This window comes from Petromyzon marinus, chromosome 31, assembly GCF_048934315.1.
Source record: "Petromyzon marinus isolate PM22_M1 ecotype Great Lakes invasive population chromosome 31, UKy_Petmar_22M1.pri1.0, whole genome shotgun sequence".
In the NCBI taxonomy this organism is placed as follows: Eukaryota; Metazoa; Chordata; class Hyperoartia; order Petromyzontiformes; family Petromyzontidae; genus Petromyzon; species Petromyzon marinus.
This window is the reverse complement of record NC_133697.1, coordinates 11,745,821-11,761,279: the sequence shown is the minus strand read 5'-3', so window position 1 is coordinate 11,761,279 and position 15,459 is coordinate 11,745,821. Positions and strand designations below refer to the sequence as shown.

Below are 15,459 nucleotides of genomic sequence, written 5' to 3'. Positions count from 1 at the left end.
AGTGGATGTAAAAGGGTGGCTTTGGGTATCCATGCCCCCCTCCCCCTCCCCAGGCAGTGCCGTCCCTAGGGGCCCAAAGCAACTCACCCCAAACTGGAATGATTATGATCACGTACGACGCCACGACGTGGAAGGGCGCCCCCCCCCCCCACAAAGCGCGGGGCCCCGGGCGTTCGCCCCGATTCCCCGTACCCTAGGGACGGCTCTGCCACCAGGACCCTTCACGCTGACCCCCCCCCCCCCAGGTTCAGTGTCACAACAACCTGACTCACTACCCCCCCCCAGGTTCAGTGTCACAACAACCTGACTCACTACCCCCCCCACAGGTTCAGTGTCACAACAACCTGACTCACTACCCCCCCCGCCCCCCACAGGTTCAGTGTCACAACAACCTGACTCACTACCCCCCCCCCCCACAGGTTCAGTGTCACAACAACCTGACTCACTACCCCCCCCCCCCCACAGGTTCAGTGTCACAACAACCTGACTCACTACCCCCCCGCCCCCCACAGGTTCAGTGTCACAACAACCTGACTCACTACCCCCCCGCCCCCCACAGGTTCAGTGTCACAACAACCTGACTCACTACCCCCCCCCCACAGGTTCAGTGTCACAACAACCTGACTCACTACCCCCCCCCCACAGGTTCAGTGTCACAACAACCTGACTCACTACCCCCCCCCCCGCCCCCCTCAACAGGTTCAGTGTCACAACAACCTGACTCACTACCCCCCCCCCCCCCCCACAGGTTCAGTGTCACAACAACCTGACTCACTACCCCCCCCAACAGGTTCAGTGTCACAACAACCTGACTCACTACCCCCCCCCCCCCACAGGTTCAGTGTCACAACAACCTGGCTCACTACCCCCCCCCCCACAGGTTCAGTGTCACAACAACCTGACTCACTACCCCCCCCCCCCCCACAGGTTCAGTGTCACAACAACCTGACTCACTACCCCCCCCCACAGGTTCAGTGTCACAACAACCTGACTCACTACCCCCCCCCCCCCCCACAGGTTCAGTGTCACAACAACCTGACTCACTACCCCCCCCAACAGGTTCAGTGTCACAACAACCTGACTCACTACCCCCCCCCCCCCACAGGTTCAGTGTCACAACAACCTGACTCACTACCCCCACAGGTTCAGTGTCACAACAACCTGACTCACTACCCCCCCCCAACAGGTTCAGTGTCACAACAAGCTGACTCACTACCCCCCCCCCCCACAGGTTCAGTGTCACAACAACCTGACTCACTACCCCCCCCGCCCCCCACAGGTTCAGTGTCACAACAACCTGACTCACTACCCCCCCCGCCCCCCACAGGTTCAGTGTCACAACAACCTGACTCACTAACCCCCCCCACAGGTTCAGTGTCACAACAACCTGACTCACTACCCCCCCCCCCACAGGTTCAGTGTCACAACAACCTGACTCACTACCCCCCCCCCCCCCACAGGTTCAGTGTCACAACAACCTGACTCACTACCCCCCCCCGCCCCCCCCCACAGGTTCAGTGTCACAACAACCTGACTCACTACCCCCCCCCCCACAGGTTCAGTGTCACAACAACCTGACTCACTACCCCCCCCCCCACAGGTTCAGTGTCACAACAACCTGACTCACTACCCCCACACAGGTTCAGTGTCACAACAACCTGACTCACTACCCCCCCCCCCCACAGGTTCAGTGTCACAACAACCTGACTCACTACCCCCCCCCCACAGGTTCAGTGTCACAACAACCTGACTCACTACCCCCCCCGCCCCCCACAGGTTCAGTGTCACAACAACCTGACTCACTACCCCCCCCGCCCCCCCCAGGTTCAGTGTCACAACAACCTGACTCACTACACCCCCCCCCCCCACAGGTTCAGTGTCACAACAACCTGACTCACTACCCCCCCCCCACAGGTTCAGTGTCACAACAACCTGACTCACTACCCCCCCACAGGTTCAGTGTCACAACAACCTGACTCACTACCCCCCCCCCCCACACAGGTTCAGTGTCACAACAACCTAACTCACTACCCCCCCCCCCCCAACAGGTTCAGTGTCACAACAACCTGACTCACTACCCCCCCCCCCACAGGTTCAGTGTCACAACAACCTGACTCACTACCCCCCCCCACAGGTTCAGTGTCACAACAACCTGACTCACTACCCCCCCCCCCCCCCACAGGTTCAGTGTCACAACAACCTGACTCACTACCCCCCCCCCACAGGTTCAGTGTCACAACAACCTGACTCACTACCCCCCCCACAGGTTCAGTGTCACAACAACCTGACTCACTACCCCCCCCCACAGGTTCAGTGTCACAACAACCTGACTCACTACCCCCCCCACAGGTTCAGTGTCACAACAACCTGACTCACTACCCCCCCCCCGCCCCCCACAGGTTCAGTGTCACAACAACCTGACTCACTACCCCCCCCCCCCCAACAGGTTCAGTGTCACAACCTCACCCGCTACTGCTGGTGCGTGACCCCCCAGGGGCGCCCCATCAGCGGATCTTCCGTGGAGGCCAGCACCCCACAGTGCACGGGTGAGGGCGTGGGGGGGCACGGTGGGCATGGGGGGCATGGGAGGCATGGGGGGTATAGGGGGCATGGGGGGGCACGGTGGGCATGGGGGCATGGGAGTCATGGGTGCACGCAAGCATTGAGATATGGGGACATATCCGCCCGGGGTGGTATAGGGGTATAGAGGAATGGGGGTGTCGGGGTAGGGGGCCATGGGGATACTGACTGGGGTGTGGGCTCACGGGGGACACGGGGGACACGGGGGATACGGGGGACAATGGGGGACACGGGGGTTACGGGGTTCACAAGGGATATGGGACTCACATGGGCTCACGGGGGCTCACGGGGGCTCACGGGGGCTCACGGGGGCTCACGGGGGCTCACGGGGGCTCAAGGGGATCGCGGCCGTGCTCTGTGCCCACAGGAGGACCCCCGCAGCGAATCCGGACCAACACTCACGGCAAGGCGAATGACAGTGAGCTCCATCATCATCAGCAGCAGCAGTATCATCATCATCAGCATCATCATCAGCATCATCAGCAGCAGCAGGATAATCATCATCATCATCAGCAGCAGCAGAGCACCACAGAGTCTCGAGACTCTCTTGACAGGCGGGTCCTGACAAGTTTTCGCCGTCGGGGCGTGACGATTGTTTGTTACGTAGATACCATTCGAGTCATTTAGAGCGGCGTTTTCTTTTTTAAATTTGGTTTAAAAAAAACTTGGAACCGTGATGCGCGGCGCACAAATGTCCCACTGCTCTTGCGAACGATGCCACGGAATCGTTCGCGTCCGCTGTGAGTGAAGCGGATGGCGCGTGCATTAGTAGTAGGATTGTTTGCAGTTATAACGCAGTGTCAAACAGGGCGGCCGCTTGGATGCGAACCGTGAACCTCTGCAACAAAGCGGGAAATGCGCTACCGCTGGGCCATGTGACCTCCCATCACTACCATGACCACCATCATCATCTCGATTATCGTCTTCCCATTGGGCCGTAAGCTGGTTAGAAAATATCTTTCCATTGTGTGTGTGTACGTATTATGTTGTTGATGATGATGATGGTGCTGACGATGGTGCTAATGATGGTGATAATGGTGGTGATGATGGTGCTGATAATGGTGGTGATGATGATGGTGATGATGATGCTTATGATGGTGGTTATGATGATGGTGCTGATGATGGTGCTAATAATGATAGTGATGATGATGGTGTTAATGATGGTAGTGATGATGGTGCTGATGGTGGCTGTCACGCAGAATCGATCTTGGATCCACTCGTCCATGCGCCTCGGCTGTTGGAGTCTGGAGGTAAAGCGCTCGGGATGCCCGATTCATAATGGCGCCTCAACTCCACACTCGAACGATTCCCCAGTCTGTGTAGGACACACGTGGAGAGCTTTGTGTGTGTGTGTACACGTGTGTGTGTACACGCGTGTGTGTGTGTACACGCATGTGTGTGCACACGCGTGTGTGTGGGTACACGCGTGTGTGGGAGCGGTAGTGTAGCGGTTAATGCACTTCACTGCAAACCTGGCGACCTGAGTTGGAATCCTGCTCACGGCCAACATCGGTGACGATGATCTGAACCGGTCCTGGGCCTCCCCACTGGGGAGACAAAGGCGGCCAGGCCCGGTTGCTGGCCACCCACCCCTTCGTGCACCGTGCCGGCCTTCATAGGTGCTTCTCGCTAACAGCACTTGCCCCAACAGTCTGTTCAGGCTATACGGGGGATCTTTGTCTATACAATGAGCATAGTACTATACCGGGTATCGTTAGTCTTAGTTAAGTAGTGTGTGTGTCTGTGTTAAGTAGTGTGTGTGTCTGTCTGTGTTAAATAGTGTGTCTGTCTGTGTTAAGTAGTGTCTGTGTCTATCTGTGTTAATTAGTGTGTGTGTCTGTCTGTGTTAGGTAGTGTGTGTGCCTGTCTGTGTTAAGTAGTGTCTGTGTCTATCTGTGTTAATTAGTGTGTGTGTCTGTCCGTGTTAAGTAGTGTGTGTGTCTGTGTTAAGTCGTGTGTGTACCTGTCTGTGTTAAGTAGTGTGTCTGTCTGTGTTAAGTAGTGTGTGTGTCTGTCTGTGTTAAGTAGTGTGTGTGTCTGTCTTAGTTAAGTAGTGTGTGTGTCTGTGTTAAGTAGTGTGTGTCTGTCTGTGTTAAGTAGTGTGTGTGTCTGTCTTAGTTAAGTAGTGTGTGTGTCTGTCTGTGTTAAGTAGTGTGTGTGTCTGTGTTAAGTAGTGTGTGTGTCTGTGTTAAGTAGTGTGTGTGTCTGTCTGTATTAAGTAGTGTGTGTGTCTGTCTGTGTTAAGTAGTGTGTGTGTCTGTCTGTGTTAAGTAGTGTGTGTGTCTGTCTGCGTTAAGTAGTGTGTGTGTCTGTCTTGTGTGTCTCTGGCAGGTGTGTGGCAAGACGGTGATGGTGACATCACCAGGTAGGACCATAATCATCATCATCTTCTGTCAGTATTCTTCATTATCACCCGCCAATTGCTCATGAATGATCACCGAGATTCGCGGTTCCGAACGAGCGACCGCCCTGGATAATACTGCGCGTGTATTAACCGTAAAACACTGCTTCTCAGTGGACTCATGACGGCCCTGTGATGCAAATTTACATTAAAATTGATTTGATTAACTTTGCCCCACTACTAACGGTACCGACGCTCACCTGTCGGCTTATACTGCATCACGTGTGCACGCAAAGAGACAAAGATCCCCCGTATAGCCTTAACAGACTGTAGCAGCAAGTGCTGTTAGCCCGCACCTATAACGGCCGACACGGCACACTTGGGGGTGGGTTGCCAACACCACGCCCGGCCGCCTTGGTCTCCCTAATGGCGATGTTTACACATCGCACCAGGTACTCATTTGAGGCTGAGTCGACCTAGGGAAGGCCCGAGACCAGTTCAGATAATCTTCACCGTTGTTGGCCGTGAGCGGGAATCGAACCCGGGTCGCCAGGTTCGTCGCGCTCACCGCCACACCACCGTTCCTCACGTGTGCACGCGCGCACACGCACGCGCACACACGTGTTACAGCACGCACGTGTTGTAACACGCTCGCGCGCGCGCACACACACGTGGTCAGTACGTCTTGAAAGAGGCGGGGGAGGCATTGGTAATGACTGTCATGTTGGGTGCGGGCGGTTCCTTGGTCCGGGAGAGGGTTATGCCGCGGTCTGCTGTAGGTGCGTTTCACTGGGTTACGTGCCGCCCCAGATTCGCGATAGTTGAGGGAGCGGGAGGCGTAGTGGTTAGCGCACCACGGCACTACGAACCCGGCGACCCAAGTTCGAATCCCGCTCGCGGCGACACATCGGTGGCGAACATCGAAACTGCTCCTGTGCTTCCCCTAGGTCTACTCGGCCTCAAATAGGTACATGTTGCCGTGTGTGTTAAAAAAAACATCATCATCATTTGGGGAGATAAAGTCGGTCGGGCGTGGTGCCGTGTCGACCACCCCCTCGTGTGCCGCGTCGGCCTTCATAGGTGCTACTCGCAAACGGCACTTGCCCCAACGGTCTCTTGAAGGCTACACGGGGGACCTTTGTGCTTTGTGCACCCAGGTATCCGGGCCGCGCTGGAACTGCGGAGGAGAGAAACAGGACAGGTACCACGCGAATACCCCCACCCCACCACCCCCCCGCGCGCCACATCTCTGTCACGTGACTCAGCCCCCCCTTCCACTATACCACTATACCTGCCCCCCCCCCCACTATACCCCCCCCCCTACTCTCTTCTCCCCACTCCGCGACTGCGATTCCGGAATTGCCGCTACGAAACACCTGACATTTGAACCACGAAGCGTGTGACTATTTGCAACGATTTAACGACCAATTTGTAGCGGCGTTCTTCTTGACACTGCTGCCCCCCACCACCACCACCGTGCCCCCCCCAAACCCCCCCATAATCAGGTTCAGAGATTCGGGAGCCCACGCTGCTGAAGAGCAACATTGGGAAGAGATCGGGCCGCGTGGGAGTGCCCGTGAAGAGCACCGGTAAGTGAAAGGTTCCAGTCGGTTCCGTGTGACCAGGTAGGAACTCAAGAGAGTGGGAATGAAGGCCGGGGGAGGGGGAGGGTGGTGGGGGAGAAGGTGGATGGGGGGGTCAGAAAAATTGCAAAAGCAAAACAAATAAAAGTCGAGCGAATGATGTAAATATAAACATGGGCAATAACGACTGTTTGACACGAGACATACCAACATGTTTATGCGGACATAAATCGAACGTTGAAGAATACTTTCCCTTTTCTCCGCCGCGCCAGTCGACGCTGCCAGATTCTGTTCAGAGCGATTGTAGCACTATCATAATTGACATATTATGAAGGTATGTGCGTGTGTGTGAGTACGTGTGTGTGTGAGTACGTGTGTGTGTGTGTGAGTACGTGTGTGTGTGTGTGGGTACGTGTGTGCATGGGGGTGGAGCTCGCTAACAGCACTTACTCCCCGCAGTCTGTTAAGGCTATAGAGGGGGATCTTCGTCTTCGTGCCTAGGTGTATGTATAGATGTTTGTATTTGCCATGTGTAGTTTTTGTGTGTGTTGCGTGTCTGTTCATGTTAATATTTATTTGCCTTATTGTACGCGTTCATGCGTGTCACGCAACACACACACATCAACAACACATCACACACACACACACACATCAACACACACACACACATCAACACACACACACACATCAACACACACACACATCAACACACACACACATCAACAAACACACACACATCAACACACACACACACATCACACACACACACACACATCAACACACACACACACATCAACACACACACATCACCACACACACACACATCAACACACATATTAACACAACCATCAACACACACACACACATCAACACACACACATCAACACACACATCAACACACATCAACACACACATCAACACACATATCCACACACACCGGCACAGACTCCGTTCTCAGTCACCCCCATCATCATCATCATCCTCATCAGCCACAGGATCAGCAGCAGCAGCAGCAGGGCGCCTCCTGCGAGCTGGAGCGAAAGACGGCCCTGGACCTGGCCCAGAAACGTCCCGGGGAGGATTCCTTCGTCCCCGAGTGTGGCGACGGAGGGCAGCTGTTCCTACCCGTGCAGTGCTACCTCTCCACTGGCTACTGCTGGTGCGTGTTTGTGGACTCGGGGAGACCCATCCCGGGCAGCTCCAAGCGGTGAGTAGACCACGGACTCGCAGCTCACCGCTGCGCCGCCGCTCCCCACTCGCGCAGCGCGCTAACCGCTGCGCCACCGCTCCCCACTCGCGCAGCGCGCTAACCGCTGCGACACCGCTCCCCTTCCTCGCAGGGATGAACCCCCGATCTGCGACGGCAACGCCCGCGTGCGCAACGAGGCCACGGACCCCTTCAGGGGGCGACCCATGCAGGGTGAGGACCCCTCCCCCGCTCTACCCCCCCCCCCTTTCATCCCCCGAATCCCCGAACCCGGGTGTCGGTGGTGGCGTGAATGGGGTACAGAGAGGGGGACCGGGGGGGTGTGGAGGGGGGGGTGGAGGGGGGGGTGTGGGAGGGGGGGGTGGAGGGGGGGTTGTGGATGGGGGGGATGTGGAGGGGGGGTGGGGAGGGGGGGATGTGATGTGGAGGGGGGGTGTGGAGGGGGGGGGGTGGAGGGGGGGTTGTGGATGGGGGGGATGTGGAGGGGGGTGGAGGGGGGGATGTGGAGGGGGGGTGTGGAGGGGGGGGGTGGAGGGGGGGGTTCCACACTCGGTGGGGGGGGCGGAGTGGAAAGGGCGACGGTCGAGCGGAAGGCAGGAGGAGGGGGGGGGTGAGGGAGTGCTGGAACAGAGGGGCACGGGAGGGGAGAGGAGTGGGGGGGGGGGTGACTGATCGAGGACGCCCGTGTGGTCGTGCCAACACGGCGGAGGCTTTGGGCTGTCGGGCATTTGTTTTGTCTTTCCCTTAGAACGCTTTCCCTTAGAACGCTCTCCCTCGCTCTCCCTCGCTCTCCCTCACTCTCTCCACTCACCTCCCTTCGTCTAATCGTTCTCCCCTTTCGCCTCTCTCTTTCCCGCTCCAGTCTCAGTGCGCAGCGTGGTGGGCGTGGGCCCTGCTTCAAGGAATCACGCGCCCGCCCCCCCCCCCCCAGCACCTCCACCCCCCTGTACAAAGATTCCGCCCCCACCCCACGCCCTCGTAGCCCGGGGGAGCCAGCGCAGTTGCACCGCCTGCACAAACTCGATAGCTGCTCCACTGCAGTCTCCCATTCCCTCGTCTCCTACCCTGGCCCCCGTCCTCCTGCCACCCTCTGAATCTCTCTCCTCCTCTCAATCGGCCAATCAACTCTGGATTTCCACAGCACTGTTTCGTGCAAAAAGATGCACTCCATCGCATCTCCCTCTCTCCTTCCCTCTCCTCTCTTAATCTCCCCACCCCCCTTATCTCCCCCCCCCCTCAATTTTTCTCACCCCCCCTCACCCCCCCTCACCACCTAAGCCTCATCCCCCACCCCCACCTCACCACCCCCACTCACCACCCCCCCCCCGACCCTCGCCCTCTGTGCCTGTGAGTGCGATGAGTGAGTGTGATGTGAGTGTGATGTGAGTGAGTGTGATGTGAGTGAGTGTGATGTGAGTTGTGATGTGAGTGAGTGTGATGTGAGTGTGATGTGAGTGAGTGTGATGTGAGTGTGATGTGAGTGAGTGTGAGTGTGAGTGAGTGTGTGTGATGTGAGTGAGTGGGTGTGATGTGAGTGTGATGTGATGTGAGTGTGATGTGAGTGAGTGTGATGTGAGTGAGTGTGATGTGAGTGAGTGAGTGAGTGTGATGTGAGTGTGATGTGAGTGATGCTAGTGAGTTGATCTGAGTGAGTGTGATGTGAGTGTGATGTGAGTGTGATGTGAGTGAGTGTGATGTGAGTGAGTGTGATGTGAGTGAGTGTGATGTGAGTGAGTGTGATGTGAGTGTGATGTGAGTGAGTGTGATGTGAGTGTGATGTGAGTGAGTGTGATGTGAGTGTGATGTGATCTGAGTGAGTGTGATGTGAGTGTGATGTGAGTGTGATGTGAGTGAGTGTGATGTGAGTGAGTGTGATGTGAGTGTGTGTGATGTGAGTGAGTGTGATGTGAGTGTGATGTGAGTGAGTGTGATGTGAGTGAGTGTGTGTGATGTGAGTGAGTGGGTGTGATGTGAGTGTGATGTGAGTGTGATGTGAGTGAGTGAGTGCGATGTCAGTGTAATGTGAGTGTGATGTGAGTGAGTGCGATGTGAGTGAGTGTGATGTGAGTGTGATGTGAGTGAGTGTGATGTGAGTGTGATGTGAGTGTGATGTGAGTGAGTGTGATGTGAGTGAGTGTGATGTGAGTGTGATGTGAGTGAGTGTGATGTGAGTGTGATGTGAGTGTGATGTGGGTGCGATGTGAGGAGTGTGATGTGAGTGAGTGTGATGTGAGTGTGATGTGAATGTGATATGAGTGAGTGTGATGTGGGTGCGATGTGAGGAGTGTGATGTGAGTGAGCGTCGCATTCCTTGGCACAAACCCTGGGGTCTGCAGTGACACTGCAACCTGACGGAGCTTAATTACACACGCACACAAACACGCGCACACAAACACGCGCACACACACATGCACACACACACATGCATACAAACACACACGCACGCACACAAACACGCACACACACACATACACACACGCACACAAATACACACACACAAATACACACACACATGCACACACATGCATACAAACACACACATATACAAAGACAAAGATCCCCCATATAGCCTTAACAGACTGTAGGGGCAAGTGCTGTTAGCGAGCACCTATGAAGTCCTGAACGGCACACGAAGGGGTTTGGGTGGACGGCACCAACGCCCGGCCGACTTTGTCTCCCCAGTGACGATGTTTACGCACCGTGCCAGGTACTCATTTGAGGCTGAGTCGACCTAGGGGAAGCCCAGGACAGGTTCAGATAATCGTCACCGGTATTGGCCGTGAGCGGGAATCGAACTTGGCTCGCTTCGCAGCACGCTAACCGCTCCACTACCGCTCACCACAACAAGAACAACACACGAACACACAAAGAAACACGCACACAGACACCACCACACCACGTACGCTCGGAGTGCACGTGAGCACATCACCATCGTCTCAACGTCATCATCGACATGATCACCACCATCATCATCATCACCACCATCACCTTTCAGCCCACAGTGATGTGACTTGAGGGGCCATCTCAAGTCTTTGTAGTCGTACAAGATAAGAAAGAGAAAGATGAGACGTGTCTTCTCTTTACGATTTAGTTTATTTTTTTAAACCAGGTTGTCTGAGTTTTAGAGCTCTTTGTTTTTCAGAAGCGCCCTTCGGCACGCGTGACGCACGTGCGCTGAACTTCTTTAGCGCCGTCCCGTAGCCAAACGCGCGAATCGGAATCGGAGTTGGGTGGGAAGGACAGTAAACTAAGATGATAGCAACAACCAAAGTGGCTTTTTTAATATATATCGTCCTCGTCGTCGTCGTCGTGTGGAAATGTACAAACAGCAGCAGCGTCAGCAGCCGAGTACTCTAAAGCGCGCACGTCGCTACTGAATGTGAGAGGGAAAAACCGGAGGGCCCGCAGAAACGATCCACCCTGGGCCCCCCCCCCTCTCCCCTGCCCCCCTCCCCTCTGCCCCCACCCCCATCCCTCCACCCCCACCCCCCGTGTTTATTTTTCTGTACGTTTTAGCAAAAACAAACACCGCGATCCGCGGAGACGACAGTCCATGACTTTCAACTCGACTCCTAAAAATAGGGGAGCGGTACCCCTCTGGAGAGGGGAGGGGGCACGGGGGGAGCGGGGTGGGGGGAGGATGAGGCGGTGAGCGGGTGAGTGGGGGGTGTGAGTGAGGGGTGAGTGAGGGGGTGAGTTGTGAGCGAGGGTGGTGAGCGAGGTCAGGGGATGACGGGGTTCGAGTGAGGGGGTGAGTGAGTGGATGAAGGTGGTGGAAGAGATGGGTGAAGGTGGGTGAAGGCGTGAGGGGTGGGTGAAGCGGGTGACTGTTGGGGAGAGGATGAGCGAGAGAGGGTGAGGTGGGTGAGATGGGTGAGCTGGGTGAGGGTAGGTGAGGTGGGTGAGGTGGGTGAGGTGGGTGAGGGTGGGTGGGTGAGGGGGTGAGGGTGGGTGAGGTGGTGGGTGAGGTGGGTGAGGGTGGGTGAGGTGGGTGAGGGTGGGTGAGGGTGGGTGAGGTGGGTGAGGGTGGGTGAGGTGGTGGGTGAGGGTGGGTGAGGGTGGGTGAGGTGGGTGAGGGTGGGTGAGGTGGTGGGTGAGGGTGGGTGAGGTGGGTGAGGGTGGGTGAGGTGGGTGAGGGTGGGTGAGGTGGGTGAGGTGGGTGAGGTGGATGAGGGTGGGTGAGGGTGGGTAAGGGTGGGTGAGGTGGTGGGTGAGAGTAGGTGAGGGTGGGTGAGGGTAGGTGAGGTGGGTGAGGGTGGGTGATGGTGGGTGAGATGGGTGAGGGTGGGTGAGGGTGGGTGAGGTGGATGAGGTGGGTGAGGTGGATGAGGGTGGGTGAGGGTGGGTGAGGGTGGGTGAGGTGGTGGGTGAGGGTAGGTGAGGGTGGGTGAGGGTTGGTGAGGTGGGTGAGGGTGGGTGAGGGTGGGTGAGATGGGTGAGGGTGGGTGAGGGTGGGTGAGGTGGGTGAGGGTGGGTGAGGTGGGTGAGGGTAGGTGAGGGTGGGTGAGGTGGGAGAGGGTGGGTGAGGTGGGTGAGGTGGGAGAGGGTGGGTGAGGGTGGGTGAGATGGGTGAGGGTGGGTGAGGGTGGGTGAGGTGGGTGAGGGTGGGTGAGGTGGGTGAGGGTAGGTGAGGGTGGGTGAGGTGGGAGAGGGTGGGTGAGGGTGGGTGAGGGTAGGTGAGGGTGGGTGAGGTGGGAGAGGGTGGGTGAGGGTGGGTGAGGGTAGGTGAGGGTGGGTGAGGTGGGAGAGGGTGGGTGAGGTGGGTGAGGGTGGGTGAGGTGGGTGAGGGTGGGTGAGGAGTGGAGTGAAGAATGAGTGAGTGATGGCATGATGGGTGGGTGAGTTTGTGAGGGGTTGAGGAGGTAATGTGGGTAGAATGTTGGTGTGTTGACCGAGATAGTTGGAGGAGGTAACGCCGTTGAGTGAGTGGAGCGGTGGCGCAGTGGTTAGCGTCACACGCTACGAGCCTCTGTGACCTGAGATTGAATTTCGGCCACGGCCAACACCAGTGGCGAGTGATATCTGAAGCAATCCTACTCGTCCCCCCCCCCATCCCAGTTCACTAAGCCACACTGCCTAGCATGGTGAAGTATGGTCACACAACCCAGTCTAGGGAGGCCTTCATCCGGCAGTGGATTGAACATGGACTGTAAATGGTTGTTATTGTTAGTGTCATTATGTTCGAGCGAAAGGAGGGGGGGAGGGAAGGGGGGTTGAGGGGATACGTTGAGGGGTCGCGATCTCGTCTTCTTATCTCTGGGCCCCACTTTCACCCCAAAGACGCTGGGACCCCCACGGGGAGGGGTGGGGGTTCCTGTCTCCTCCATCACCCCCACCTCATCTCCCCTTCATCATCTCTCCACTCTCCCCCCAGTCCATCTCCCCGACCCCTCGCTCATCTCCCCTTCATCATCTCTCCACTCTCCCCCCAGTCCATCTCCCCCACCCACTCGCTCATCTCCCCAAGAAAGACCAGGGCACGTACACAGCCCCCACACTCATTAAAGGCGCCATTAAGCCACTAAACTTTCAAACTTTGCTATTTATATAACAGCAAAACTACCCGGTAAGTGACTTACGCCACACTCGCGAGACGGGCGAGACGTTCCGTTACCGACAAGTGGGCAGTAGCAGCAGCAGCAGCAGCGTTCTACCCCGGGTTCGATCCCTGACTGGGGTGGCCCCCCTCTCTGTGTGGACTGTGTAAGTTCTACCCCCACCCCCCCCCCTACTCACCACTCCCCCCCAGTTCCTCGTCTATTGGCCAACAAAGTTTCACTTCAATACAGAGCCTCGATGTTAACTACCTCGCCTGGTATACAGGAGGAGGTACGTTCCATCCCCGACCCTGACGCCTGCTGCTGTATATTTGGAGTTTGCGGTGTTGCTCTCTCTCTCTCTGTCTGTGTCCCCGTGGTCGCGTGGATTTTTCTCCGGGTCCTCCGAGTTTTCCCCCTCCACATTTGGCAAACGACACCACGCGTCTCTGCGGAGTCGGCTCCTGTCTATTTCCACGTGATTATTATCCCACTTCGTTGGACTTATTATTTGTGATAGCCAGGGGGTCGCTTCTGACAAAGAGCCACGTAGCTCAGTTGGGCCTCACCTGGGAAAATAAAGCATAGATTACGTTTCAGTTGATAACAATAGTAATAATTAATTATAAAGGTTTTTGGGTAAGGGGCCGTCCATAAATGACGTCACGCACCTGGGGAGGGGGGGGGGGGTCAGACATTTGTGACGATGTGTGACGAGGGGGGAGGGGGGTTTGAGAAATGTGACGTCACATCAAAATGCGCAACTTTAAATAAATATAGACAACACGTTCTACTTAATTAAATATACTTCATAATACATGTTTTCTCCTACAACATCAGAGTGCAGCGCCACATTAAATACGCACTACAATGACAATAGTTTAAAGCGATTTGAAGCATGTTTTATATATTTTGGGGGGGGAGGGCAGAGCTTTGTGACGTCATATTTGAGGGGGGGCCTGACTTTTTGTGACGCCGTGTGACGAAAGGGGGGGGGGGTAAAAAACCGTCCAAAATCGCGTGACGTCATTTATGGACGGCCCCTTAGATCGCAATTTAAACTTACGCGATCTAACCCAAAAAAAAACCTTTATGAATATTGCTCGCGAAAGCCTACGTGTTCAACTGAATATGCACGACAATAACTAATGAGGTTTCCGATCCACGTGTCGCTAATCGTTCTTGGCGGAATTGCCAGCACACATCATCCGCATCGCTGCTTCGTGCATTTACGACCGTGCTGAGCAGCACTAAAGAGAGCGCCGCTCAATTTGTGACGATGACTCAAATCGTCTCTTAATCAGTCGGCTCATTAATTGACGATCGTGCCGCTGCGTTGGGCCGTGGCGCAGAAGGAGCATGACCAACACAACCATGCACACACTCAACACGTTGGCCAGCAAAAGTCTTAAAAGAGCGGGGGGGGCAGGGGGAAACATTATTTAATTGACGACGTTGAGAGCGACGTGACCTACTCTTTATTACGCGAAAGTCACGCGCGATGTGCTATGAACGAGGGCCATCGCCCGAACCGTCGCCTCGCTACGTTTGTTTTGCTTTGTGAGACCGCACTGTGGCCCCGTCCCAGGATGCCCCGCGCCCAAGAGGGCGGAATTCATCACCAGCGTGCTGGACGCCCTCACCACCGACATGGTGAGCGCCATCAACTCCAGCCGCGGGTCCAGGTGAGCTCACCACCACCACCACGTCCTCACCGCCACCATGACGTCATCGCTGTCACGTCATCGCCATGACGTCATCATCGGCACGTCATCGCCGTTGCATCATCGCCGTGAAATCATCACCGCCACATCATCAAGATCATCATCGCCACATCATCACCGTCGCATCATCACCTGCAGGCGAACACCACCAACGCCAGCCGTGGCACAGGGAAAACACCATCGCTTTCACCATCACCTCCACGTGACCACCGTCACCTCCACGTGACCACCATCACCTCCACGTGACCACCATCACCTCCACGTGACCACCATCACCTCCACGACAGTCTCTGACCCCCCTCCCCCGCGTCCCTCGGGGATGATGGAGACTCAGGAATGAGGCTCCGCGTGTCGCGGGCGGAAGGAAGCGCAGCTCCCCCCCTTCCCCCCCCCCATGGGGTTCGGGGGGTCTCAGGACCGGCGAGGAGGGGATGGGTCGATGGGGGGGGGGGCGTTAAAGGGGGTTCTGGGGACAGGGGTAGACGGG

General features: G+C 56.4%; 1 protein-coding gene across 1 annotated transcript in view; it reads left to right on the top strand.

Annotated features, from left to right (window-relative positions):
• The window catches only part of LOC116947856 (SPARC-related modular calcium-binding protein 2-like), a 38,510-nt gene that overhangs the window by 11,007 nt on the left and 12,044 nt on the right, over positions 1 to 15,459 (top strand). Inside the window, exons 4-12 of the mRNA XM_076071095.1 lie at positions 2,447 to 2,546; positions 2,948 to 2,998; positions 3,780 to 3,830; positions 4,912 to 4,945; positions 6,079 to 6,122; positions 6,427 to 6,510; positions 7,450 to 7,711; positions 7,845 to 7,924; positions 14,837 to 14,933. Of these exons, the coding sequence (XP_075927210.1) occupies positions 2,447 to 2,546; positions 2,948 to 2,998; positions 3,780 to 3,830; positions 4,912 to 4,945; positions 6,079 to 6,122; positions 6,427 to 6,510; positions 7,450 to 7,711; positions 7,845 to 7,924; positions 14,837 to 14,933 (803 nt within the window). The remainder of the gene's footprint in view (positions 1 to 2,446; positions 2,547 to 2,947; positions 2,999 to 3,779; positions 3,831 to 4,911; positions 4,946 to 6,078; positions 6,123 to 6,426; positions 6,511 to 7,449; positions 7,712 to 7,844; positions 7,925 to 14,836; positions 14,934 to 15,459) is intronic.